Here is a 27987-nt window from a genome sequence, read left to right on the forward strand (position 1 = left end):
CAAGATCCTTAACAAAATAGTCCCTAACACAGTTTCATGTGTAGTAGATGCTTAATAAGCTCTAGAACAAATGAATTATTTACAGTAGAATTGGATATGAAATGGAAAGTAGGTCTCCCAGGATTTAGCAATAGAACCAGTAGAATCATTGAACTTCATTCTTCATCACCAGTAGAATCATTGAACTTCATTCTTCATCACCATTTTCATCAGTGTTTGAATTAATTAAGTGTGAGACTATAGCCCTGATGTGAAATATTCTAGTTCATCCCTGATGTTTCCATTAAAAAAAAAAAAAAACAAGCTTAATATCACCAGTAACAGAAGGGCTATTTGTGCCAACCTGATTCTGTCTGCACTGACAGTAGCTGGCTGGTACTCTTCTGGCCTGAGGTATTTGTTTCCATACAGCTGTCATTATAACATTGATATAAAACCGTCTTCACTCGTAGAAAACAATTCTACATAGACATCATTGATTTATAGTATTTTCTACATTTGTCTACCTTCCTCCCTTTTGGTGATGATAGTAGAGACTGAACCCAAGGACATTCTACCTCTGATATACACCCAGCCCTATTTTATTTTGAAATAGGGTCCCACTAAGTTACCGTGCATTGACCTAGAACCTGCAATCAGCCTGTCTCAGGCTCTCAAGTACTGGTATTAGAGGCATGTATTACCATGACCAGTTTGTCTACCCTTTTGAAATTCATTTCCATATTCATATATATGTGTATATATATATATATGTGTGTGTGTGTGTGTGTGTGTGTGTGTGTGTGTGTGTGTGTGTGTTACAAGGAATTGAACCCAGGGAATTCTACCTCTGAACTATGCCATAAGCCCTTATTTGAAATAGGGTCTCGCCGGGCGTGGTGATGCACACTTGTAACCCCTGCGCTTGGGAGGCGGAGACAGGTGGATCACACAGGTTCGAAGCCAGCCACACTGACTTAAGAGACCCTGTTTCCAAATTTTAAAAAGTATAAAAATAGGTCTGGGAGTGTAGCCCGGAGGTAGAAGGGTTTCCAGGAACCCGATCCTCTTGTTTCAGTCCCCCAAGTACTGTATTATAGGTGTGTGCTACCATTCCTGGCTTGGAAATCCGTATTTTAAAATAATAGTGTCATAGTAGCTACATGGAAAGCAGAAGTTTTAAATTCAAAAAGATAAAAATAAATATGATAGACAAAAACTAATTTGTTCTTAGCAAGTATAAGTGGAATCTCTGAAAGAAGAGAATAATATGAGAATTAACAATTCTGCCTCTACTTGATAAAAGATAATAGTAGAATGTGATGAAATTGGGGAGGCTTGGGTGTTACACTTGGAAGGATGTTGTTCTGGGTATGCACTGTACATAATCATCAAGAGAAGAAATTTAATGTAAGAGAAGAAAATAATTAAATATTTTTTAATTTATATACATATAGGCTCCATCTATATATTTTACAATCACTTCTTTCTTTGTTGAAATGAAGGAGAAAACAAGCTTAGTAAAAAGAAACATACTTATGATTTATATTAATAAACTCACTTTAATATGCAAACTAAAGTGGCCAGAAGAGCAAAGCACAGTAGTCAGAATCTGGAGTGTTTTGCATCAGCAACGTATGCAAAAGTAAGTAGATGTTAAGGAAAAATTGTGTTGTCATTGGGTATATATGTGTTTGGAAAAGTAAGAATCATTGAGTACAGTGGTGAGAGTTGTACAACTTTGAGAATATATCAATAAGTACCAATGAAATTTTCACTTTAAAATAGTGAATTCTATGGCATGTACCTCACAAAGGAGGGTGGGTTCAAGTATGGTGGCACACTTGAATAATCCCAGCATTTGAGAGGCTGAGACAGGAGGGTTCGCAGATAGCCTCAGTTACTTAGTGAGGCCCTTTGCAACTCAGTGTGACCCGGTTTCAAAAAATAAAGAATAAAAAATAGGGCTGGGGGTATAGCTCAGAGGTAGAATGCCCCTGATTGTAATTGTATTATATTACAGTTCAGACCTCCTTACAATAAGTACCATCAGGATAAAAACCTCATTATTGTAAAAAGGTTTCCAAGTTTTAGCTACAAACTTACTTATATTCCAAGCATATTGAGTACTCGGTTCCATCCCCAGTATCGAAAAAAAAAAAAAAAAAAAAAAGAGGGATAGTCACCAGTTGGAAGGATTGCCAGGGAAAGAGGCTTGCCTGATCCTAAGAGAACTCTTGTGTTCAATCAATCCATTGATAAACCAATAAACAAGGGATCGAGTTGTCATTTGTGTGAGTCCCAGTGTGTAATGCACTCACACCTTTGGCACTGCTCCTAACTTGCTTCCTTGGTTCTCAAGGCAAATATAACCTTTGAGTCTGTAGCACCTGTTCTAGCCAACAGGCCTGTGAGCAGGAGTGAGTTCACCGAGGACTCCGGGATTCTAGTCAATGCCCTATTAATAAGAAGCCACCTGGTTCAGAGCATGAAACAGCCAAGTGGACCTCTGACTTTGATGGACACATTCTACAGAAGGCAGTTTGAGCCAGTGAACCTTTCCCCCAGTCATTGCCACCAGAATCCATTGTCAACCTTAAGATCAATTAGCTATTCACAAAGGTCAAAGGTACAATGACATAGAAGGGAGAGGAAATATTTGTGATCAAATTGCTGATTGTTAGCGCTGAGAAACCTATGCAACATTTTAACCTGTGGTACATTTTATATTTTGTGGTACCATTTTAAAGAGCAGATTTACTATAAATAAAACTGCTCTTCACTGAACGCTTGACAGGTGCTGGCAGATGTTAACTGGTCTAATTGGCAACCACATTGCAAGGTAGGTAATATTAGACCCATTTTGGAGATGAGGAAACTGAAACTTTGGGAAGGCTAATTTGCTTAAGAACATGTAGCTAAATCATGTGTGATGGTGCATGTCTGTATAATCCCAGTTCTTGGGAGGATGAGACAGGAGGATTGAATGTTGGAGACCAGCCTCAACAACTTAGCGAGACCCTGCTTGAAAAATAAAAAATAAAAAGGGCTGGGGGTATAGTTTGGAAGCAGAATTCCTCTGAGCTCATCCCCCAGTAACAAAAAAATAAATAAATAATAAAAAATAAGAAATAAAAAAACATGCAGCTAGAACTAAACTCAAAGCCAGCACTGCTCTCTACTTTTAAACTATCTGGACTCCATTCACTCCAGAAAACTGCCTTCCCCCAGCGAAAAACAATTAATGCTGGGAGAAGTATTCCGTCTTGCTTGATCAAACCCACAGGTTGATGAGAGTTTCGGGTCATATCCTATAGCCTTCAATAAACATGATGGTGGTCTGAGAGAGAGGAAGGCTGCAGAAGTCAATATGAAAATCAGATTGTTGAACCCCTGGTGGTTTATAGGATTACTAAGTACATCCTCATTTCTATACTAGTCTCCTCCTTGTGTGTCTCTACTTTAGCCATCCTGCAAAGTAGATAGCCAATGCCTAGTCCCAGTGAAGGCACTAAGATCTCTATGATCACTGAGAGACATGGCTGCAACAAGAACTAAAACAAACTCTGCAGACAGACTTTTTACTTTGAGGCAAGGTCTCACTAAGTTATTCAGACTGCCTTCAAACTTGTCTTTTTCCTACCTCAGCCTACTGAGTATCTGAGATTACAGGCATGAGCCACTACACCCAGCTTTTTAATTTATTTTAGCTGTTTTGTTGACAAATATCCATTTCTATCAAAATTACTTTGCTTTACCATGTACCCATATCCCTTTTACCAGACTTAATTTTTAAGGTTATATTTCTTTTACTAGAAGAGAAGATGTATTTCCTCTTGAAAAAGAGCTAAATTAATAATCATGCAAACTTTAGTCAACATTTTTGTAAGATTTGGGGATTTTGTAGATCATACAGAAAATAACTCCAAAATTAGTTTATTGTACTTAACATTATCTTTATTATAGTTGGTTCTTTTCCTTGAAGTTTAACATTGTACAATAATTTATTCAAGGAAGCTATCATCTGGCTTCTAAAATTCCTTCAGATTCATATTCCTGACCAAAAAAAAAAAAAAAAAAAAAAACAAAAAACGCCATCAGGAGCTTCAGATAAATAATAAATGTAACTGTGGCTTTAGAAGGTGCTTGAGTAATACTGTCTTCAAAGTTCTCAAGAATGAAAGGATGTGCTTTGGAATAAAACCAACACATTTAGAAGATGAGGTATTTGCCCTGCTGAGATGCCCCCTCCCTACCCAGACCACCTGCTGTAGGAGGCTGTCCTGCCCCCCTATAGGAGGCACCTGGCCCCCTGGGGCTTTTAATACTTTAACTGAAATCCAAACATGGCAGTTAACACACACACACACACACACACACACACACACACACACACACACACACGTGCCCTGTTTTGGTTTGGTTTGGTTTATATTGCATCCAATGAGATTATTTCTAAAGAATCAAAACTTGAATATGTTACTGGCCTGCTCCAAATCTCTCCCACTGACTTCAGGCAAAGAAATGCCCAAACCCTTCCCTGTGGCATCGCAAGTCGCTTATGATTGGCCAGGCTTCCTTCTCCAGCCTCAGGTTTTTCCACTGTCCCTCAGACCCCAGTGAACTGGAAGAATCTGTGCTCCTTAGGGTGTGGATCTGCAAGTTCCTTCCCTTCCCAGAATGTTGCCGCCGGACTCATCTGGCTGACTGCTGCTAATGTCCCTGCCTCCGGAAAGCCTTCCTAGGCCTGCTTCCCTCCGACGGTTAGGCTGATGCTGCAAGGGTTCTCATGTCAATATATGCCCCATACGCTCTAAGACCGTGAGTTAAAATGCTTGTGTTCCTATTAGACAGTAAGCTCACCAAGGAGAGGCACTGGTCACGCTCAGCTTTTAGCCACTGCCGGTCACAAAGAAGCCCTGAGTGATTATCTGTGAAATAGCTGAATGGGAATCTATATATCTAAATTCAACAGAAACCCACTATTACCTTTCAAATGATAAGGAACATGTTATATAGGAGAGGATGCTATCTTCTTGCCAGTTAGTATAAGAACCCTTTGCAGGAAGAGGCTTGCTTTGCTACAAACTGACTCAGGCAAGACTGTTGTGGGGTAGGAACAAGCTATCTGCTAGTATCCAGGCTTTGTGCAGAAAACTCTACTTAAAATAAGAAGGTCCAAGGACAAGGGCTTCCTGCAGGGAGGGAATCAAAGAAAAGAAGATTCTAGCTGATGGACCACCTAAAAATGGATTTTGGAGAAAGCACAACCGGGGCTTTGTTACGTTGTTTTCTAGGTGGTGTGTGATGGACACCTCTTCATCCATCCATCCATCCCAGTAAATCTTCACTCTGTGAAGTCTGCTGTGATAATGAATGCTTTTGTATAAAAGAGTTTTGTGATCAGGGAAGCCCAGAGAAGACAAAGGGAAAGTCAGCATATGGATATTACACGTTTCCTGAAGGACACATCTTCTCAAGGCTCTCTGTGGATTTCAAAGAGCCTCCCAAGAACCTATGATGCGGAGGCACCAGCAATTGAAAATCTCTAAAATCATGTAGTTCTATCTTCCTTCCTTGGGAAGCAGAATTCAGTGAGGAAGAGCAGACTCTTGGTTAAACCTTAAGAAGGCAAACCTATCTCAGACTATCATCCAGCCAAACTGGAAGTGGAATCTTTAGAATCTTGAATTCTGCATCTGACTTCATCTCTGTCAGCTCCATCATTTGATGTGACCGATAAACAAATCAATAACTATAACATTAGGCTCTGTGAATGGAAAGTAAATGTGAGCAATAATCAGAGGTGGGGTTGTTATTCCTGACTTCACCTATCTTTCCCATCTAAGGGTTTCTTTGGAAAGTTATTTTGTGCTGAGAATCTGAATGTGGGATTGCAAATTTGAGGAAGCTGGAGATGTTTGGTTAAATGGCTATTCATAAATCCATTGCAAGAGAGTGGGTGGAGGGACCAGAGGAGATGAGTCCTTCAAGGAAGATCATTACACTACAAGAAAGAGAGAGAAATAGAGGAAAGGAGACCAGCTGTGACGTGGATTTAGTGGCACATACCAGAGAGACTTGGGAAGAGAGGGCCTGAGAGAGTTTATGACAATATCACATGTGATACAGTAAAAACTTTCCAGATCTCCTGACTTAAGTTTGAGCAGATGTTACATTACTGACTAATGTTTTTGTTTGAATGACTTTTATCTCACTCTATTGGTGTTTATAAGTGTCTTGAGGGTAACTGTAAAGACTATATAGAAAGCTTCTAAGAGCCTATAACGTGTCCTACATGTTCTCACAGTTGAAGGGAGACATACTGGTATTTATTTGATTCCTCTTTGCTTCTCAGATTGCAGAAAATTACTGTTCAAAATTCCACACTTGTCAACTAATCCTTAAGATAATTTTTTGAAAATGCTCTGATCATCTACACCCCAAACTTTGCACGAAGCTCTTTCAAGACAAGTAGTGTCCCTCTTCTCGTGCCCAGTCCAGCACAGCTTTGCTGTCGAAGCCCTTTAGGTACAAGAGACATGTATGCTAGGACTCTTCTGTTCTCCAAAGAGAGAAGGAAACTAAATATCTTTTGCCTAAACTGTAGTGTGTATTTCTGCCATATTTTTTCTTAGTTTTCCTATGTTCGAATCCTTTCAAGAGGAAAGAAAGTAAACACCATTATATGACAGGCATTTATAAGCCAGGTGTCATACTAAGCACTTAAATGAGTTACCCTCAGGCCCATATTTTTCTATAGGTATCTATGAAGACATAATGAGCTAAAGAGCCTTACTTGATTATGGACCATCCAGACCATTGCTGTAGCCTGTTTCTATAGCACCCCAGCCATAAAGACTACATATAGGTGGATTATCTGAAGAGGGATCTGATTATGTGAAGAGTGGTCTTCTTCACAGTAGGTCTAAATTATCCTCTTGGATTTAGAGACATCCTGGAGGACTTAGTACAAACTTATACAAGTTGAAAAGATCCAGTGGGAGCTAGGGGATACTATTTATTAAGAAATTACTAGTTAGCTAGGTGTGGTAGCATACACTTGTAATCCCAGCATTCAGGAGGCTGAGACCAGAGTATCACAGTTCATGGACAGCCTCAGCTACTTAGTGAGGCCTTTTGCAACTCAGTGGGACCCTGTTTCAAAATAAAGAATAAAAAATAGGGCTGGGGGTATAGCTTGGAGGGAGAATGCCCCTGAGTTCCATCTCTAGTACTGAAAAAAAAAAAAAAGAAAGAAAGAAATTCCTAGTTGACAATCATTGACTATATACCTTAAGTAATATCTTGAAACCTGTTCCCAGGATTTAAATAAATTTTAATGTGGGACTTGGGGAACATGAAGTGCTTCACAGAAGCAAGCTGGTGCCTTTCCCTGAATTATCTGGAACATTTCTTCTAGGATGGAACAGGAATAATCTCGACTGACTTTTTTTCTTTTGTGCAAGGGCCTTCTTGGACTGAAGAAATCAGTGTGGGTGGTTCCAGAGTACAAGGAATTGTCCAGATCTAAAGCCAAGTGGGTTTGAGTTCAGAGCATCCCAAAGCCATCAGCTGAGGAACTAAGTCCCAGCCAGGCCAGGACATCCTGTGGCTGACCCTCCATGGCTGCTCATTTGACTGACACCACTTGGTAAGAGGCAAGCTGCTGCTCCAACTCACATATTTTCATGTATATGACTTCAGTGATTAATACCACTTAGAAAACAACTGAGGTTTAGATTCAAAGCGTATCTAGGAATGCCAAAAAATCTTTTACTTTTCAAGAAAAGAAAGGATTATCCTAAGGATAAAAGGCTTACACGTGGGGAAATAGCATTAATCCATAGCTCAATTTTAGAACCAGGTGGCCATTTAGTCATGAGAAAACGAAAATGTACATAGCTCTGTAATTTGTTACCATTTGGGGCAAGTGGTGTTCGAGATAATTTTCATTCATAAAGGAAAGAAACATCATGCATCCAGGATAAAAATAAAATATGACTCACTAAAATAGTGGTTTAATGAAAGGTTATTTGTTTTTATTTTAAAACCTTAAAGCACATTGTAACATTACCTTGAATAAATATTGCTATTAACCTTCAGCTGTAAAGTGATTTTCAATAATGAGAAGAGGCATGATATCAAAGAAAATTTTCTTGTGCAAATAAGAATGTTTAGAGAGACAAAATAAAAGGTGGGACTGTTTCATTGAAACTGGCCAAAGGAAGATGTAAATTAAGAATCTACTCAAAATAGTAAGAAGCTCTTTTATTAAAAGTAAAGCAAAATAAAGGCACCAGCCACCCAAAGTCACACATCAGTGATTTAATTGGAATGGTCTTTTCTTATAAAAGGGATTAATTCTAATTAATGGGAATTTCAAATTATATTTATAAACACTAACAAAATGTTATCATTCCATAGTATATTACTTGCACAGCACCTATTCTAGAAGACGTTTTATGAAAGACAAAGGTTCATTAATTCTGCTAATTCTCCACTTTATAGATGAAGAAACTGAAGCGTAGCATAAAGCATTTAGTAGACAAGCAATTGTGAGTTTCCAGAAAAGGGGAAGAAATTCCCTTAGCCCTTTGTTCATTGTATTTTCTCCAAGGGAAAAAAAATTAAAGATAAGCCCCTTGTTGCACAAAATTCAAAGGGGACAATTTGATAAGGGCTATAGCTGTAACCCAGAAGAGATATGGTTTTGAAAGAAGTAAATATTTATAAACCGCAAAGATTTAAATTCTCTTCTCTCTGGCCCTTCTAATTGGTGTGAACTCAAGGTTCTGCTTTATCCAGAGGAAGAGACTCTTGATTTACACTCCAGGGTTTGTAGCCCTAACATCCTCCTCTTTACTTCATAGACATTTAGCATCCTTGAAGTGAGTGAAGTTTATGCCACTGTTTGCACCACCAGCCACAACGTGCCCTGGCAAAGTAGGGCTTCTTTACGGAGGCTTGCCCTTGGGAACAGTGCCAGGCCAGCCCCTACCTGTGACCCTGCAGAGGGCTGTGTGACCATCCAGCAGAACGTGGCACGTGCCTGCCGAGGTTGTCCACAAGCAACCCCGAAGTCATTGTTGTTAGTGACTGTCCCAGAGAGCACATGCCGTGTGTGTGTGTGTGTGTGTGTGTGTGTGTGTGTGTGTGTGTGTGTGAGAGAGAGAGAGAGAGAGCGAGAGAGAGAGAGAGAGAGAGAGAGAGAGAGAGAGAGAGTTGAGGGTTGAACAAGATAGGAGAACTGGTCAAGGGGGCCTGTACCGCTCTCTCTACTATATGACTTAGTTTTTCTCAGGAAGATGTTTAGAATTTATGACAGTTTTTTTTGTTTGTTTATTTGTTTTGATTCTGGAGCTTGAACCCAGGGCTGTTCTACTCCTGCACTATACCCACTATCCTATTCATTTTTTAATAGAGTTTCACTGGATTTCTGGGGTCTTTCCAAGTTGCATAGGCTGGCCTTGAACAGGCAATACTCCTGTCTCAGCCTCCCAAGTATTAGGATTATAGGTGTATGCCACCATGCTCTGTTTGATGAAGGTTTTTAGCAGAGAAATTCACTTTAGAACCATCTTTCTGCCTCTCTACAAGAAGAAGTGAAGCAAATCCTTGTTCATCCTTGTAAGATAGGCTCTGGTGCCAAGGAAGTATATAGATGCTCAATAAATAGCTATTGGCTAGAGGAATCAATGAATGAGTGATTAAATAAATTAGCTTAGTGGAGGAGAAAGAAGAGCCTGGAAAAGAGCTCTCTCGTGGAAGTTACCAATGATATCTTAATCACAAGACAAATGAGACTTTTTTATGTATAAAAAGGATGGCTTCATAGGATGATTATACCTTCGGATACTCAAGGTGGAGGAGGCAGGAAAAAAGATAATGAGGTACACCATTAACAAATTGGAGTTGGTATCATGAAAGAAACTCAGGGCCAGGATAGAAAAAGGAGACCCAGTTTAGGAAAGTCTCCTTGAGAATGTGATATTTCAGCTGAGTCCCCAATTATGGAAAGGAGCTACCTATATGACGAAGCAAGGGGAAAGCTTACCTAAGGCTCTAAGGCAGGAGAGAGCAGCTTTGCTAAAAATAAAAATATAAGAAAAAAAAAAGAATCTGGAGGTCAGAAACAGAGCAAGAAAGTGACATAGAGACAGGGCCAGATCACCCAGGCCTGGTAGAGCTTGAGCTGAGGGCTTCATTCAGCCTTTCTCTTTTCCAGCAGGAAGAATGAAAGGAATCTAAGCGAGGTTGCAGAGCAAAGTAACTGGAGGAACAGAAATTTTAAACCTTGAGTCTTCTAACCCTTCTATGATGGGACCACCACAATCCAGAAACAACCAGAAGAGGAAGGAGTCTGTGCATGGAAAGGAAAGCCTGCTAGCTTGGTCAGTCAATGTAGGAGAAGGCGGAGTCCTGAGCAACCACCTTTTATTGCCTCCAAAAGATGGGCTGTGTCATTCATTTTCCCCCTTGCCTGCATCATTCATTTTTATTTCAACATTAATGTGTGTGTGTGTGTGTGTGTGTGTGTGTGTGTGTGTGTGTATGACTGAGGATTGAACCTACCTCTGAGTTAAGCCCCAACTTCCCACACTGGTTTTAAAAACAAACAAACAAACAAACAAACAAACAAACAACAACAAACCCAAAGACAAGACCTCACTACTTGCCGAGGCTGACATAGAACCTGCCATCCTCCTGTCTCAGCTTCCCAAGTACTGGAATCACAGGAGAAGTGCCCTACCTTCCCAGGCTTCTTTCTACATTATAAGTCCACCCCAAAGTGAAAATGACAAGAGGAAAACTGTGAAAGAAATGAACAGAGTGGAAAAGTCTGCCAAGAAGGTGTAGAATGTGGGGAGATGGGGGAGCCAGTCTTTGGAGGGAGAATTGCTTCTTGCTCCTGGCTCTGTACCACTGCAGCCTCCTCATCACCATGGAGCCTGGACCAGCAGTGGTGTGCGGGATCGGGAGGGGAGCAGCTTCTACCTGCTGTCCTCCTTGGGCTTTGGGCATGTTGTATTTTCCCCTGAACCAGGGTGCACTTACATAGAAAGTCCCCCAATCCTCTCACAGCAGGAAGAATGTTCTCTTGGATAATTCCTGATGGAATTTCTTCAACTTTTGTCTACATCTCCTGTTGTTCCACAACTTGTCTAGAAGTTTTGTAGCTGGAAGCAACAGGATCTCAAGAGTAAGCAAGAAATGTGTATCTCCCTTGAAAGGGGAAAAGTATGTGTTGAAGGGCTGGTTGTCTCTCTGGCCACCTCTGATGGTAGGTGGGACTTGTCCCTGGGGCTCATTCACATTTAGCATAGTAAATGTGGGGTACATCCCAGATTCACCATAACCCTGAGAAAGTTACTTAGATAGGTCAAAAAAATAACTTTTCTATAATTCTTAGCTTTCCCAAGCTTGGTAATCATTAATAGTCAAAATTCAATTTATAAGATCAGCCAATACTTTTAAAAATAAATAGAACAGAATAGAAAATAATTGTGCCTTGCATATGATAAAAGTCAGGTATGTTCCATGAAATTTATTATATATGTGTGTATAAATGCATGCATGTGTATGTATGAACACACCGTACATTTCTGGTTACAATGCCAAGTACATTGCATATTGCGGGTAGTGATCAAAGAAATTTGGAAAACACTGGCAACTTACGTTTTAGCTCCCATTCCCACTCAAAAGTAGAAAAAAGACTAAAATCTTGCACTCAACAAGCTCAGCAAATTTTAGTTTCCGACCGTCGATTTGGGGAGGCTTATGCTGTCTTCCCTCTCACTTTCTCTTCCTTCTTCCTTTGCTGATGTCCCTCCTCTCCCCCTCCTTGGTATAGGTCGACCTCGACTTGGGCTTCATGGAATTAAAGCTTCAAAGAGATAAACCAACAAACAATAAGCCCCTAACCTATCAGGAGGAGGAAAGATAGCTGGAGATGCTTTTAAAAATTATATCCCACACTACATATAAAACCCAAGACTTGCCGGGCGTGGTGGCTCACGCTTGTAATCCCAGCATTTGGGAGGCTGAGACAGGGGATTGTTTTCAGGGACAGCCCCAGCTACTTACTGAGGCCCTTCGTAACTCAGTGAGACCCTGTTTCAAAATAAAGAATAAAAAAATAGGGCTGGGGGTGTAGCTCAGATGTAGAATGCCCCCTGGGTTCCATCCCCAGTACTGCAAAATAAATAAATAAATAAATAAATAAATAAATAAATAAATAAAATCCCAAGACTTAGTTTCCTTATCTGTTAAATGTGGTAAAGACTGGATAAGCTTAATATTTAAATGCCCGAAACACTTGAGATACTAGATAAACATGTATACTGGACAAACTCTCCTCCTCTTTGAATCCTGTTTTGCTCAGAAGGAATTTTTCCAGGCTGCCCTTGTTCCCTGGGAACTTAGCCGGGAGATGGATGTTTGTGGTACACAGAGACAGCGAAATGAAAACAAATCAATACATCAATGGAGTGGAAGGTATTTATATCATACTCAGTCAAGTGCGTTTCATGGCCCATGGCCAAGAATCTAAGATACCTCAACTGAAGAATACCCCAGAAAACTAGCTCCAGCATATTCACATTGAAATTTTTTTTTAAAGTGCTGCCTTTAATAACAACTGCATGGGCACAGGCTTGTAGCACTAAACAACGCTATGTAAATCTCAGGGTGGCGATATGTCTGTGTCTCGGTGTCCCCATTTGCCTGGCCTGCTCCTCCTTCAGGCCTGGTGTCTGCCCTCTGATTGGGTATAAGGCTGGCCTCATGCTCTGCCCACAAGCTCCCAGACACCCTGAGATTCCATGGCAATGTAGAATAATTGATACTTTGTGTGCAATATGAAATACACTTTTTCCCCAAAGAAATTTCCAATACAAGCAAGGAACCTGAGGGAAATTAATTTAGCCTCTTCAGCCAGTCAGTCAGTGTGGCACCAGGTGAGGAGCGGGGTTGAAGGGAAGAGGGCCCGCCGTCCCACCTGCCCATAGCATATGCCCTCTCCGGCTCCAGGCCCTCACCTGTCCCTGCAGTGATGGAGGTAGAGAGAGAGTCCTCCGCCCTCCCAGGACAGAAGCTCGCCCACCCAACGTGTCCTAACATGTTGCCACTTCCCTGTGGTATTGGTGTCCTCCAGAGAAACAGATCCAACAGAACGTGCGTATGTGCGTGTGCGTGTGTGTGTGTGTGTGTGTGTGTGTGTGTGTGTGTATTGGTTTTAAAGAACTGATGGATGCAGGTATGGAGGCCGGAGAGTCCACAGCCAGGAGAGTGAGCCGGCAAGCTACAGACTCCTGGAAGAGCCCATGGCACAGTTTCTGTCTGCTGGCAGAATTCTTTCTTGCATGGATGAGGTCAGTCTTTTGTTTTATTGAGGCCTTCCTGATTAGATGAGTCCCCTTCCACATTACCAGGGGCCATCTGATTTATTCAAAGTCTACCATTTAAAATGTAACAGAAATATCCAGATAATGTTCGGCTAAATATCTGGGTGCCGTGGCCTAGCCAATTTGAAACATAAAAGTTGGCCATCATAATTTCTAGAGCCTAGTACAACACCCACCAACATTAACCCAACTGATTTTCTACTTTGGTACTCTTTCAAAATTCCCAGAATCAAAATGTTATATTCTATCACACTTTGTTTTGTTTGGGTACTTAGGATTAAACCTAGGGGCATTCTATCTCTGAACTATACCCTTGGACTTATCTTTTTTTTTTTTTTAATGAAACAGGATATCACTAAGTCACTGAGAGCCTTGCTAAATTGTGGAGGCTAGCCTCAAGCCTGTGATCCTCCTGTCTTAGCTTCCCAAGTTATGGGATCGCAAATCTGCACCACCACGCCCATCTTAGCACATTTTTAGTGATTTAAGTATCTGAAGATTGTTTGCAACTGTAATTCCTTCTCTTTATCTGGCCTACAGAAACACCATAATGCTTTGGGAAGGGGGCAGGAGGGTTTCAAACAATTGTCCATAGACTTGTTGGTTTCAGAACCCTTTTGCATTCTTAAAAATTCAGAATAAAGCTGGGCGTGGTGGGGCAGGTGTGTAATCCCCACGCTTGGGAGGCGTGGCACAGGAGCATAGCACAGATTCCAAGCCAGCCTCGCTGGCTTAAGAGATCCTGTTTCCAAATAAAAATATATAAAACAATAAGTCTGGGAGTATAGCCCAGAGGTAGAAGGGTTTCCAGGACTCTGGTACCACCCAAAACAAACAAACAAACAAATTCAGAATAAAAAAGAGCTTTTTATGTGGATTATATTTCTAGATACTATGCCTTAGAGAAGTAGATATCATATTAGAAATGAAAAATGAGCCGGGCATGGTGGTGTACGCTTGTAATCCCTGTGCTTGGGAGGCTGAGACAGGAGGATTACACAGGTTCGAAGCCAGCCTCAGCTACTTAGTGAGATCCTGTTTCCAAAAAAAAAAAAAAAAAAAGGTCTGGGAGTATAGCCCAGAGGTAGAAAGCCTCTGGGTTCCACCCCTAGTACCACCAAAAAAAAAAAAAAAAAAAAAAAAAGAGAGAGAGGGAGAGAGAGAGAGAGAGAGACATTAAAATTATTTTGAAATTTATTTCAAAATAATGCTAAGAGATAAGTTGGCATACATAGCATATTTTTATGTGAAATAACTGTTTTCCAAAACAAACAATTGGTGAGAAGAATATAATTTTTTTTGCAAACCTTTTAAATGCTGGCTTAATTTAAGATTATAGAATTCTCACATCTGCTTCTGCATTTATTTTGTTGTGCTAAGTTGTTTTGGTAAAAGGAGATGAGGGAAATCCAGCAATCATACAGATAGAAAAGGGAAGTTAGAAAGGGGAAGACTTGCTCAGGACTCTTTGAACCACACCTTGAGACCCACTGGTTTCACAGAAATACTTTTACCCGGAAGTCGTGGGCCCTGGGTTCTGGGTTCTGCGCTCTGCTCTGTCAGTAGCCAGTGATGCAGCGTATCCATGTCACTAAATTATTCTGGACTACTGCATTTTCATCTAAACAAGTAAAGGAATGAACACTCTTAATGCCTACTGTGTGCTGGACATAGCACATATGTTATTTAATTGAGTCTTCATCACAAGCAGCTTTCTGGAAATGAACATAGTCATGGGTTGCTTAATGACCAGGGTCTATTCTGAGAAATACATTATTAGCAATTTTATCATTGTGCACGTATCATAAAGTGTACTTACACAAACGAAAATGGCTTCAGTCTCACTGGCTTCAATATAATTTCATGGAACCATCACCTATATGTGTTTCATTGTTGACCAAAATATTGTTATATGAGTGCCTAATGGTGTTGAACCAGGGAAGAATTGGTACAAGATGATTTTTTTTTTTTTTTCAGTATTGGGGATAGAACCCAGGGGCATTCTACCTCTGAGCTATATCCCCAGCCCTATTTTTTATTCTTTATTTTGAAACAGGGTCTCAATGAGTTGCAAAATACCTCACTAAGTAACTGAGGCTATTCACGAACCATGATCCTCCTGTTACAGCCTCCCAAATTACAAGCGTGCACCACCACGCCCGACTCAAGATGATTTCATGCCTATGAATTAACATTGCAGAACGGAACCCAGAGCCCCAGAAATGATACTTACAGTTTAACCTACTACTTGTACAGACCTGTGCCCCTCCCATCACTGCCTTCCTACCATTAGTGTAGGACACAAGTTTAGGTACCCACTTTCCCCATTAAATCTTCTATTAAATTGATAGAATTCTTTGCTTAATGTGTCTTGTGAAATATATTCCGTCAAGTACGGTTAGCATTAAATGACTGGTTTCTGTTTCCATATCTTCTATTCTTCCACCCCAGGGTATCTGGGGAGGGAGGCGGCAGCGGTGGGCCAGGGAGGGGTAACAATGCAGAGAGGGGAGGAACCAAGGCTGAACTGGAATACTGGTGGGTGGAAATGATTCAGAATGCACTGTGGTGAGAGGGAGGCGTCAGGGCTGGCCACGCCTTAAGCTGAGCTTGCTGGGCTGAGGAAGCCCTTATTTGTTGCATTCATTCTTTTCCATGGTATAAGTACTTCCATCCTGGCTGCCTTTAAGCTACCGCATCTGAGTAAGTTGGGGAGAAAGGCGCACAGTTGGCTTTCAAAACCAGCACCAGTGTGCCTCTCTCCCTTTAACAGCACAAGGAAGAAACTGAGGCTTACAGCGATTAAAGAACTTGCCAGAGAATGTGCTCACTTCCTAAAGCACCACATTTAGAGTTGTTTGTGAGGATTAAATGAAATAATCAGATAAAAGGGCAATGCCTGGTACAAACCAAGCCTTGAATATATGCTGGCTTTTATTATCATTGTTATTACCGCCTTTTGCCACTAAACCTAGGATGCCTTTAAACTCTTGCATTATGAGAAGATCTACTTCTATGGGTCGCCTTATTTAGAAGTGTGTTCATGCATAGTGAGATATTAGAATATATAATCTTCTTCTAAAGCCGTTATTTTACATCAGTATTCTAAGGTTGGAAGATTATGCTCTTCTGGCTTTATGTCTTAACTCATCTATAATCATTCCTGTAAGACTTTCTGAATGAGGTAGGGTTTTTAGAAAATACGCTAATCATTTAAAGAAACCCATGAAGCCTTTGACTAGCAATTCGACTTCTAGGAATCAATCCCACGAAATATTCTATTTAACTCAGGAAAGCCAGTGATAGTGAAAAATTGGAAACACCCCCTATTATACATCTATAAAATTGAATATTATACAGCTATTTAAAAGAACTATAGGCAGCGGGCGCGGAGCCTGGTGGCGCTGAGCCGGGGCCCGCTCCTGGGCGGCGGCGACCGGCACCACGTGCGCGAGGCGGCGCGGCGGGGCCCGGAGCCGCTGCGCAGCCACCAGCCGCAGCGCCCGGATCATGATGTATCAGAGAGTGGCATGCTGTCCCGCCTCGGTGACTTGCTCTTCTACACTATTGCTGAGGGCCAGGAACGAATTCCTATCCACAAGTTCACTAGCGCACTGAAAGCCACAGGACTGCAGACATCAGATCCTCGGCTCTGAGATTGCATGAGCCAGATGCACCGCATGGTCCAAGAGTCCAGCAGTGGTGGCCTCTTGGATAGAGAACTCTTCTAAAAGTGTGTGAGCAGCAACATTGTACTCCTGACCCAGGCATTCAGAAAGAAGTTTGTCATTCCTGACTTTGAGGAGTTCACGTGCCATGTGGATCGCATCTTTGAGGATGCCAAAGAGCCCACTGGAGGCAAGGTCACGGCCTACATCCCTCAGCTGGCCAAGACCAACCCAGACCTGTGGGGCATCTCCCTGTGCCCCATGGATGGGCAGAGGCATTCTGTGGGCCACACAAAGATCCCCTTCTGCCTGCAGTCCTGTGTGAAGCCCCTTACCTATGCCATCTCCGTAAGCACCTTGGGCACTGACTATGTGCACAAATTTGTGGGCAAGGAGCCTAGTGGCCTGCGCTACAACAAGCTCTCCCTCAATGAGGAAGGAATTCCCCATAACCCCATGGTCAATGCCGGTGCCATCGTTGTCAGCTCCCTGATCAAGATGGACTGTAATAAAGCAGAGAAGTATGATTTTGTGTTGCACTATCTTAACAAAATGGCTGGGAATGAATACATGGGTTTCAGCAATGCCACATTCCAGTCAGAGAAGGAAACAGGGGATCGGAATTATGCCATCGGCTATTATCTCAAGGAAAAGAAGTGCTTTCCTAAGGGGGTGGACATGATGGCTGCCCTCGATCTCTACTTCCAGCTGTGCTCCGTGGAGGTCACCTGTGAATCAGGCAGTGTCATGGCAGCCACCCTGGCCAACGGAGGGATCTGCCCCATCACAGGCGAGAGCGTGCTGAGCACAGAGGCTGTGCGCAACACCCTCAGCCTCATGCATTCCTGCGGCATGTATGACTTCTCTGGCCAGTTTGCCTTCCATGTGGGCTTGCCAGCCAAGTCAGCTGTATCCGGAGCCATCCTTCTGGTGGTACCCAATGTTATGGGAATGATGTGTCTGTCACCTCCACTGGACAAGCTGGGGAAGAGCCAAAGGGGCATCAACTTCTGCCAGAAGTTGGTATCTCTCTTTAACTTCAACAACTATGACAACCTGCGGCACTGTGCTCGGAAATTAGACCCACAGCGTGAAGGGGGAGAAGTCCGGAACAAGACTGTAGTGAACCTGTTATTTGCTGCTTATAGTGGAGATGTCTCAGCTCTTCGAAGGTTTGCCTTGTCAGCCATGGATATGGAACAGAAAGACTATGACTCCCGCACTGCTCTGCATGTTGCTGCGGCTGAAGGACACATGGAAGTTGTTAAATTTCTGATCGAGGCTTGCAAAGTGAATCCTTTTGTCAAGGACAGGTGGGGCAACATTCCCCTGGATGATGCTGTGCAGTTCAACCACCTGGAGGTGGTCAAAGTGCTTCAAGATTACCAGGACTCCTACACACTCTCTGAGACGCAGGCTAAGGCAGCAGCTGAGGACCTATCCAAAGAGAACTTGGAGAGCATGGTGTGAGCCCTAGTCACGGACAGTTCCCTGCTCAAAAAAGTACAAGCTGGACACATATTAACCCATACCATGAAAATATTATGGAGAGTTGCTTCAGTGGGCAACTCTCTTGGTAACATAGGCCAGTGCTTCCTGTGAGTCAAATGCCCCATTCTTTCAGCAGATACCTGCAGTAGAGCTATCCATGGACACTTCAAGGTGTGGCCTAGTGGCTTGGCCCACTCAAAACCATCCTGGGTCCCCTTTTTCTCTCTCTGAAGAAACCATCATACTTTGATGGAGGACTCTAGTTTCTATGCATGTGTATATATCAGAGTAAGAAAAAGGAGGGGACCTGTGAACCTGGCTTTAGTAGTCTGGTGAGATCTGTCCCCCTTGGACAGGACATGTTGTTGCTCTGCTAATAGCAATTTTATAGACAGAGAAAGTATTTTGTGCTCAAATAAACTTTAATTATACAAATTAAAAAAAATAAAAAAATAAAAGAACTATATACATATATACGTGTGTGTGTGCGCGCGGGGGCGCATCAACAGGGATCTATCTTAAAGGTGCCTTAAGCAAATGAAGTAAATTTCAGATTATATTCAATATAAATTCAGTCACATAAATATTAAGAATGCATCTGTGTATAAATCAACCATCTATAAATGACAGAAAGAGGAGCAGACGGCTGTATACCAAACTATAAGTACTGGTTTATTTGAGGAAAGGAATGAAATGAGAAAGAAAGATGATAAGTAATGTTTATTTTTATTGCATACATATCTATATTAATTTATTTATGGTGAGCCTGTAACTCTGGATTCCTTATATAACTTAAACCAATTTTCAAAGAGACTTAGGGAAATTATTACCTGTAGAGTTGTATAGAATTCACATATGATTCAATATTTTCAATAGCAGACTTCAGAGAAGACGTAGGTAAGTTTTGGAGAGAAGGGAAGAGAGACAATCTATTGATATTATGTCTCCTCTGTCAGGACCTTCAGCAGTCCTCTTTTCAAATAATTTTTCTCCAGTGGCAGAACTCTAAGTATTGAACATAAAGTATCCTATATTCTCTGGCTAATTGGAAAGGCCAGTAGTGGCTTTTTGAATAGACTGTATTAAAATGAACCTTGAATCCCATATATAAGCCAAGGCCCAGGTCTTAGTCTGTCAATACTTACTGAGCCACTTAGCTCAATTGGCTAAATCAGGGTCAACACAAAACAAGCTTCAAAAGATTAACCTCTGTTCTTCAGAGTGGGGTGTGTGTGTGTGTGTGTGTGTGTGTGTGTGTGTGTGTGTGTTGGGTAGGGGGAGCTTTTGGTAGGGTGACTTGAGCTTCATAAGGAACAGATAGGCATTTCTCGAAGATGTTTTTTTTTCTATTTTATGATTAACTCGAGCTCAAACTCTTCTTTTAAGAGTTAGAGTCATCAATACCTTAACATAAACTGATTTAGTTGCTAAAAGCCTTGCTTTTCTCCTGACAACTAAAATTCGGTGACTAGGAAAGTTAGTTGGAGGGAAAGGAGGAAATTGTGTAGTATGGGATCTCCCATTTGGGTTGGAAAAGGGTCTCTGGAGGGGGCTGGGTCAAAGGCTGGCCTGCATTTGAATGTGGGCTCTGTCAATCACTAAGTTTTGCTTCTTGAGGGCAAATTTCTTAACTCTTCACACGCCAAATTTCCTAAGCCATGAAATCGGCATTTTATAAATCATTGGATTGTGGTAGCAACACACAAGTATAGCACCTGGCAGGGCTCCTGCGACACAGTGACTATGCAGGACATCCTTGCTATAACTTAGATGGTGAGAAAAAGACTCAAAAAGAGTCTAAAAAGACTTGAAAGAAATGCTGGATAGAGATCCATTTAAATAAGCTTAACCTTTTTAAGTAAGTAACCTTATTTTAAAAGCACCTACAAGTGGAATTATCACTCTGTCATCAAAAGTTGGAGCCAGCCACTTATGAAGCAGGGTGCTTCATAAAAGGTGCATCAGAAATGTGGGGAGCCATTAAGGCTTTCCCCTAGATTAGTGTCTCTGACTCAGCTGACTGTCCTTCGCCCAGAGTCAACAAGGTTTGGGGAGAAGATCAGGTGGTGATGGCACAAGGGTATTGATTAATCTACCTGTAATGTATGTGCTTTGTATTGGTCTGTGTTGTATTCCAGTGGTGATGGCATGAGAATGTTGATTGACCTGTAACTGTGTATAAATACCTCTGGAAAAACAAACCCAATATCGGCGTCGGCGCTATAAAGATGAGATTGACCCAGAAGTAGGCGTCGGCCAGAAACGTCAGTGCAATAGAGAATACTGACCCAGGCATAGTCGTCGACCGTAGGAAATATTGACCCAGGAACAGGGGTCGGCCAGTAGAGATAGTAGGCTGGTGGCTCCCCCATGTTAGAATTAAAAATTCTTCATCCTCACGCCTCTCATCAGAACCCGTACTCTTGCCGGCTGGCTCCGGCACAGAAACCGAGAGGTACAGGAAGGGATGTGGAAAGAAGCCAAAGGAAAACACTGTCCCACGGTGTCAGAGGGAAGCCACAACTCCTGTTTCTCAAATGTATTCCTGCAGGCAAGAGGATCTCTACATAGGTAAGGACTTGTCACTTTCACCCCTTGACACAGAAAATAACTCCAGTGGGCAGTATAAGAGAGTCAGTCCGGGACACCATCTTCCCAGAGCCAGAACTCAGCATGCTCTGGGAATGCTGCACCTCACCCATAAATAGCAATGAAGCCACCAATAGCAAATTAGGAGTGGGACTCAGTCCTCTTAGGGAACTCTCAATGCAAATAGAGGGAGGGCATTCACTGGAGGAGCCTGGACCGCAGGGAGGCAGAGCCAACAGGCAGCAGGGAGAGGTTGGCTTCTATTATCAGTCACACTGACACTGGGCACTTCTGAGATTGTTGTAATGACCAGGGAAAAAGCCTTAGAGGAGAAAATGAATCTTTTGGAAAGATGTGAGGTCACTTAATCTGGGAGACAGAGGAGGGTTAGGAGAAGGAGAATAAGACTGGAGGAATGGGAGAGAAAGATGACTTAGAGATGATTTGGGACTGACTGAAGCCGAGCCAGGGAGGAAATGAGTTTTCGGTAGAGACAGGAGGACCTGAGCTGGTAGAGGTGTGGTGACAGTGGCAACAATAAACTACTCTTCCGCTCACAGGTGGCATTCACATGCCTTCTTTCACTTAATTCTCCCTGTAATGCCCTGAGGGTTGTAAAGCTGGTTAAATGTCAGAATCCACCTACTAAATTCATTTGGAAAGCTGTTACGAAGTTTCTAAATTATTTCAAGTTCATTACAACTTTGTATATGTTTTCCAGTGTCTGATAAATTAAAGATTTTGCTTTTTTTTTTTTTTTTTTGGTGGTACTGGGGTTCCTGGAAACCCTTCTACCTCCAGGCTACACTCCCAGGCCTATTTTATACTTTTTTATTTTGAAACAGGGTCTCTTAAGCCAGCGTGGCTGGCTCCAAACCTGCGCAATCCTCCTGTCTCCACCTCCTAAGTGTGGGGATTACAAGCATGTGCCACCATGCCTGGTGCTATTTTAAAAATCAAATAATAGCCAAGTATGGTGGCATATGTTTGTAATCTCAGTACTTGGGAGGCTGAATCAGAAGGATCACAAGTTTGAGGCCAGACTCAGCAATTTAGCAAGACCCTGTTTCAAAATAAAAAATAAAAAGGACTCGGGGTATAGCCCCCCCTGGGTTCAATCCCTAGTACTAAAAAAAAATTTTTTTTTAATTTAACTATATATTTTTTCTAGGACCGCAAATTATCCATCACAAAAAGTATTCCTGGCTGTCATTCACATAGAAGCTCTACGTTTCAGGTGGCAACAGTGAAAGTCCACCCACTCATTAAGGACCATCCATAGGCAAACTTCCTCCATAAATGCTGGGCATTTCCCCCCTCTACTAAACACTAGTATAAAATACTTTAAAACCCTAAATTGAAATCATTTCTATGAAAGTAGATATCAAGGATTAAAATAAAACTGTCAAGGCCAACTGAAAGCAAACGCACTGGACGGTCAGCAAATGTTGCATTTAACTTCACATTAATTCTCTGAACGAATTTAACACAATCTCCCCCATTCTGACTCAAAAATTAATTTCTGCATATTGTCCTTGAGATTTGGGTTGAGGATGAAAAGGAGAAAACTATTCAAAGTGTGAAGATTTGATATGAATTAATCAAGCAAGAGTTCAGACACTGGGGACTGAAGATTAAACTTTATAGTTAAGAAACCCAAGGACAGGACTTTTTCTTATGAGAGTACCTCATGTTAAAAAAAATCTCTACTGATACATGTCTCATTTACAACATTCCAATGAGGAGGTAATTTTTATGACATCCCAATAAGAAGTTACAAAGATATTGATTAAACAATTAATAGAAAAGTCAAGGAGAGGTTAAAACTAAAACAAGATGGCCCTGATCCCAGAATTATCTGTATTCTAGATACAAAGATATTCTTATCCCTCTACTCATTCCTTTTAAATGTGCAATCCTAAAACAGATGAATCATTTAAGTCTTTTTAGTGTATGTGTGGGGGGTGGGTAACGGGGACTAAACCCAGGAGCATTACTACCACTGAATTACATTCCCAGCCCTTTTAAAGATATTTTTTTGAGACAAGGTCTGGCTACATTGCCAAGGCTGGCCTCAAACTTGGGATCCTTGTGCCTTAACCTCGAGTAGCTGAGATTACAGGTGTGTGCCGCCACCACCACACCTGGCCACATTTCAGTCTTAATGACTCAGACAGAGAAAGTTGTTACTGACTATGGAGTCTGGGCATTCAGAAAGAAACCTTGAAGGCTTCAGTCAGTACTATGTCATTCCAGGAATAAAGGTGGCTACACAGACCTACCATCATCCTGTCCACTGCTGACAATTGAGGCTAGAAAGAATAGAGCCAGGAAGGGATAGTGTGGGGTTTGCACAGGGGTTCTTCTGCCCTGGTCTTCCGTAGGCCCTGTTATAAGTGCTCACTGGGGTTAATATGCAGGTTGGCCAACATGCCCATGTAGTAAAGAGCTCGCTTTGTAAAAGTTGTTGCTTGTAGGTATCGGATCGTTTTCCAGAGAGTAATGTGAAAAGAAACGTGTGAGCAAATGAGCCTCGAGAATCTGCCAGCCTTCAGCACACTCAAGCACTCATGAACCAAGAAGCCGCCCAGAGCACTGCACACTGTGTTTCGGGCTGCATTCCATTCTCAGGGAGTGAGCAAGCTTTTCATTATGTCACCCAAAATCAAGTCGGTGGGCTTGATTTTGATGAAAAGAGGACACCGGGGACGATTCACTCCACACTAGACTCGAAGCCCCCAGGACATGGCGATATTTTCCCCTCCACACTCCTCTGGTCTGGCCTGTGGTAGATATTCTTTTTATGCGTTCAGTCAGTGATTATTAGACACCTCCTGTGTGGTTAACCAGGTTGGGGGAAAACATATAAGATGCGGTCTTTGCCAAGGAATTGGAAAAGCTGAGTTTACAGCACGGAGCCAAAAACATGTGCAAAGTATAATATTACAAGGAAACTATGCACCTCCGTAGGAAGGGAGGGCCGACGTGACTGCAGGATTAGAACCCTTAGAGAGAGGTGGCTTCCTGTGGCTTTTGGAGTTTTCCAAATATTCTGTTTCTTTATTCTTCCTAAAAGTGGACACACTTAAAGATATGATTTCTCACTTCCAAGAAGATGGAGTAGGTGTGTTTTTCCCTATTGCTCCTGCTAAGTACAACTAAAAACCCTGACCTTCTTTACATGTGAATGTTATTTATATGTAAACAAAGCCTATAGAGAATGAGGCGTGGATAGGAACTGATGGATTGATCAGACCTCAGGAACTGAGGACGAATATGGGAGTGAGTGCCTTGGGTTTCCTTTGGTCTCACTTATTCCACACTTGAAACTCAAGAAGCTGGCAATGCAGAAACACCAACAGGCAGAGACAAATGAGGAGAACAAAAAAGACACACACAAAAAACCAACACTCCAATGAAAGCCTGCTCTCTCTAGCCAAATAATGAGGGAAGGGCCAGCCAAGCAAAGAAAAAAAATATCTTAGACAATAACTGCTCTATCCACTCTAAAACACCAAACACTTCTATCCACTCCAAAGAGAAACCCATGGCTCCACCCACACTCACCAGCAAAGGCCAAGAAGGACCCTGGATCTCCAGCCTGGTAGGATACAGTGAAGAGCGCCAGTGCTCTTGCCAAGCAGTGCCAGGAAAGGCCGTGTCCAGGAGCCAGGACTTCGCTCCCCATCGGCTGTAACAAAAGCTCCTTGTGGCAGAGCACTATCACCCAGCAAGATGTAACCTGTGTTCCTGGCAAAAAGTACACAGGACCTCTCTGCATTATTACTTACTATGCATATGAATCTACAATGATCTCAAAAAAAAAAAAAGTCTATGGCAATTGAGGTGTCTGTATTGAGAGAGAAACTTCCATTTGAGGGTAAGCCAGAATGGTAAGGTAAACATTAGAAATGAGGATTCGTTTCTTGCAGCAGATCTAAGAAGTTACACATTTGGTCACTTGAAACAACAGAAATTTATTTTCTCGCCGCCGTTCTGCAGTCTGGAAGAGTGGAATCAGCATGGTTGGGAGGAAATGGAGGTGCCTGGTTGCTGGAGGCTCAGGCTCCTTGGCCTGTGGCCACACCACTCTGATCTCCTAGTCTGTTTCATCGACATATTACCTCCTCCTCTGTATGCAAGTTCTCCACCACCTCTCTTGTTATAAACGTACTTGTGACAACATTTAGGGCTCACTCTGTAATCCAGGATAATCTCTCCTTCACACAGTCCTTAACTGAATCACATCCGCAAGGATTCTCCAAATAAGGTAACATTTCCATTTTCCAGGAATTAAGACCTGATATCTTTGGGTGGTCATCATTCTGCCTATCCTAGTGTGATAAGCAGTCCATTGTGTGATATGGCAAAATTTATTTAACAAACACACAATTATGGGACATAGGACATTTGTGTTCTTTACTATAAACATGAACAAGGATAGTTTTCCGTTAACAATTAGCCTGGATTCGTCTATTCCGCATCAGCTTCCCTTCTAGACTCCAGGGAAGCAAAAGCCCTTTCTGAGGTGAGCCTTGTGTTCTGTTGGCGAGGGCTACAGACAACAAACGAATGAGTGAGATATTCAGATGATACGGGCCATGGAGAAAAAGAACGCCTGCGAGGGGCATGGGAAATGCTAGGAGCCATGCCTTGCGATTTTAATTGTGTGACCAGGAAGGCCCCACCAAGGGGAGACACATGAGCCAAGAGCTGGCCTAATGGGGAATGGAGCCCTGGGGGTTTATCAGCAGGAGTCAGGGTGCCCTCACCTGAACAAGGGAAGGTGAGTCAGGACTGTGACACATCTCTTAGAACCTCTCTCTACTTATTGATAGATGGGGCTAACTAACACAAGGATTATTGGTTTGTGAATCTCCCTTTCCTTACACCCCCTCATCCTCATAGTTTCAGTCTCTTCCTCTGCCATTAGGGAAGAGACTTCTTGGTACAAAGAGAGAGAAAGGAAGAGGAGGTGCCTGAGTGGGGGCAGATGGCGCACTTCCGTGCAGTCTGAGGACCACAGCTAAGATGCGCAGGGCGGTGACTTGGGGGAGAGTGGGAGAGGGGATCTAATAGAGCTGTGCACTGGAGGATGGAGTTTTGGCAACGAATGCCCACAGGTAAGATGGTACATCCCATGTCGCCTAGGTGCGTGGTGGGGTAGACCATCTAGGTCCCTGCAGTGGCACTGTGTTACATTCACACAGCAGTGAAATCACCTTGGCACATCCCGTCCTTCCACAAGGCATGGCTGTGTGCAATTCTATGAACCCACCTTTCGTGGGAAAGCCTGTCCAGAGACAAACAAGTAAAAGACTTGAGTTTGTTCGAAATTACTTTGAACTATGAATTTACCACAATGATATGAACTGTATATTCTAAAGACACCATTCAGGGCCTGAACTTCACGGGTCATGGCCTTTTTCCAGGATAAATTCCTACAAGCAAAAATTGCTGGGCAAAAGGAACACTTCCAGCTTCAATAGCCAGTATCAGATTTCCCCACCCCCTGGAGAGGCTACGTCATTTTACACCCCAAGGATCACTCCTCCCTCACAAGCTCACACCCTTGAGCATTAGCACTCTTTTAATCTTTGTCAGTATGACACGGGAAGAATGATTTTTCAAGAATACTTGAGAAAACTGTGTCTTAGAAATGTGAGGGTGAATGTGTTTCCCAATGCTAACTGTCCATTTGTATTTTCTCTTTAGTGAATTGTCTATTTATGTCCTTCGTCCTCTATTTTCTATTAGAATATGCATCTTTCCTTATTGAATTTGTAAGAGAGAACCATTTACAGTTTCAGAATATTTTGGTGCTTTTTCTTTTTTGCACTGAGGATTAAACCCAGACATATTTTATCTACCTCCAAGCTACATTCCCAGCCCCCTTTTTTGACATTTTTAAAATTTTGAAACAGGGTCTCTCTGAGTGGACGAGGCTGTCCTCAAGCCTGAAATCCTCCTGTCTCTGATTCAGTGTCCTACACCAGAGCGAGGGAGGGAAAGAGAGGGAGAGAGACAGACAGACAGACACAGAGACACACAGAGAGAGAGACAGAGAACTATAAACAGTTCAGGTTTTAAATTTTATTTTTTTCTGCTAGTACTTTTAGCTTTATAGAGAATTTAATTTGGGGCCAATACAGTCTGAAGATATCTTCTTTTGGGTTTTTTATTTTAACAACTCTGTGGATACCCTTACTCTTGCTTACCTCTACTGTATCTCTCACCTTCTGAATCCTTCCAGCTGAATCTGTTAGGCCCACTCTTTTTTATTTTGAAGATGTGCTGTGCTCGTATCAGGCTTTGTAGACCATGCTTTGAGTGTGAGGCAGCCCTGATGTTCTGTGCCTTCCTCTCCTGTCAGAGACATCCTTGACCTTAAATATGTGTGGTCTGTCCTGGAGGCTAATCATCTCAGGGGCTGGCCCTATCATCTAAGTTTTCAATTTCAACTACCTTTCAAAATGTTTAGTATTCTGCCTTTTATTTTTAAATTTTTCTTACTTGGGATTGAACCCAGAGGTATCTTACCCTAAGCCACACCCCAAGTCTTTTTAAAATTTTTATTTTGAAACAGGGTCTCAATAAGTTGCTGAAGATCTTGCTAAATTGCCGTGGCTGGCCTTGAACCTGTGAACCTCTTTGAAATAGCAGAATGTGCTGGGTATGGTGGCACATGCTTGTAAATACTTGGGAGGCTGAGACCGGAGGATAGAAAATTCTAAGCCCACTTCAGTAACTTAACAAGGCCCTGTCTGAAAGTAAAAAATAAGAAGGTCTGGGACTGTAAGTCAGTAGTATAGCAATCCTGGATCCAATCCCTAGTACTACTACAAAAATATTTT

General features: G+C 42.1%; 1 protein-coding gene across 1 annotated transcript; it reads left to right on the top strand.

The window, feature by feature from the left end:
• Positions 1 to 17201: 17201 nt before the first annotated feature.
• LOC308266545 (glutaminase liver isoform, mitochondrial-like) lies at positions 17202 to 18523 on the top strand (the record flags this gene model as incomplete). Its single annotated transcript, XM_080700801.1, has 2 exons — positions 17202 to 17248; positions 17329 to 18523. The coding sequence occupies 2 exons, from the start codon at positions 17202 to 17204 to the stop codon at positions 18521 to 18523; spliced, it is 1242 nt and encodes a 413-aa protein (XP_080556927.1).
• Between the last annotated feature and the right edge of the window lie 9464 nt (positions 18524 to 27987).

Source organism: Muscardinus avellanarius (assembly GCF_963383645.1).
Source record: "Muscardinus avellanarius genome assembly, chromosome: 1".
Taxonomy (NCBI): domain Eukaryota; kingdom Metazoa; phylum Chordata; class Mammalia; order Rodentia; family Gliridae; genus Muscardinus; species Muscardinus avellanarius.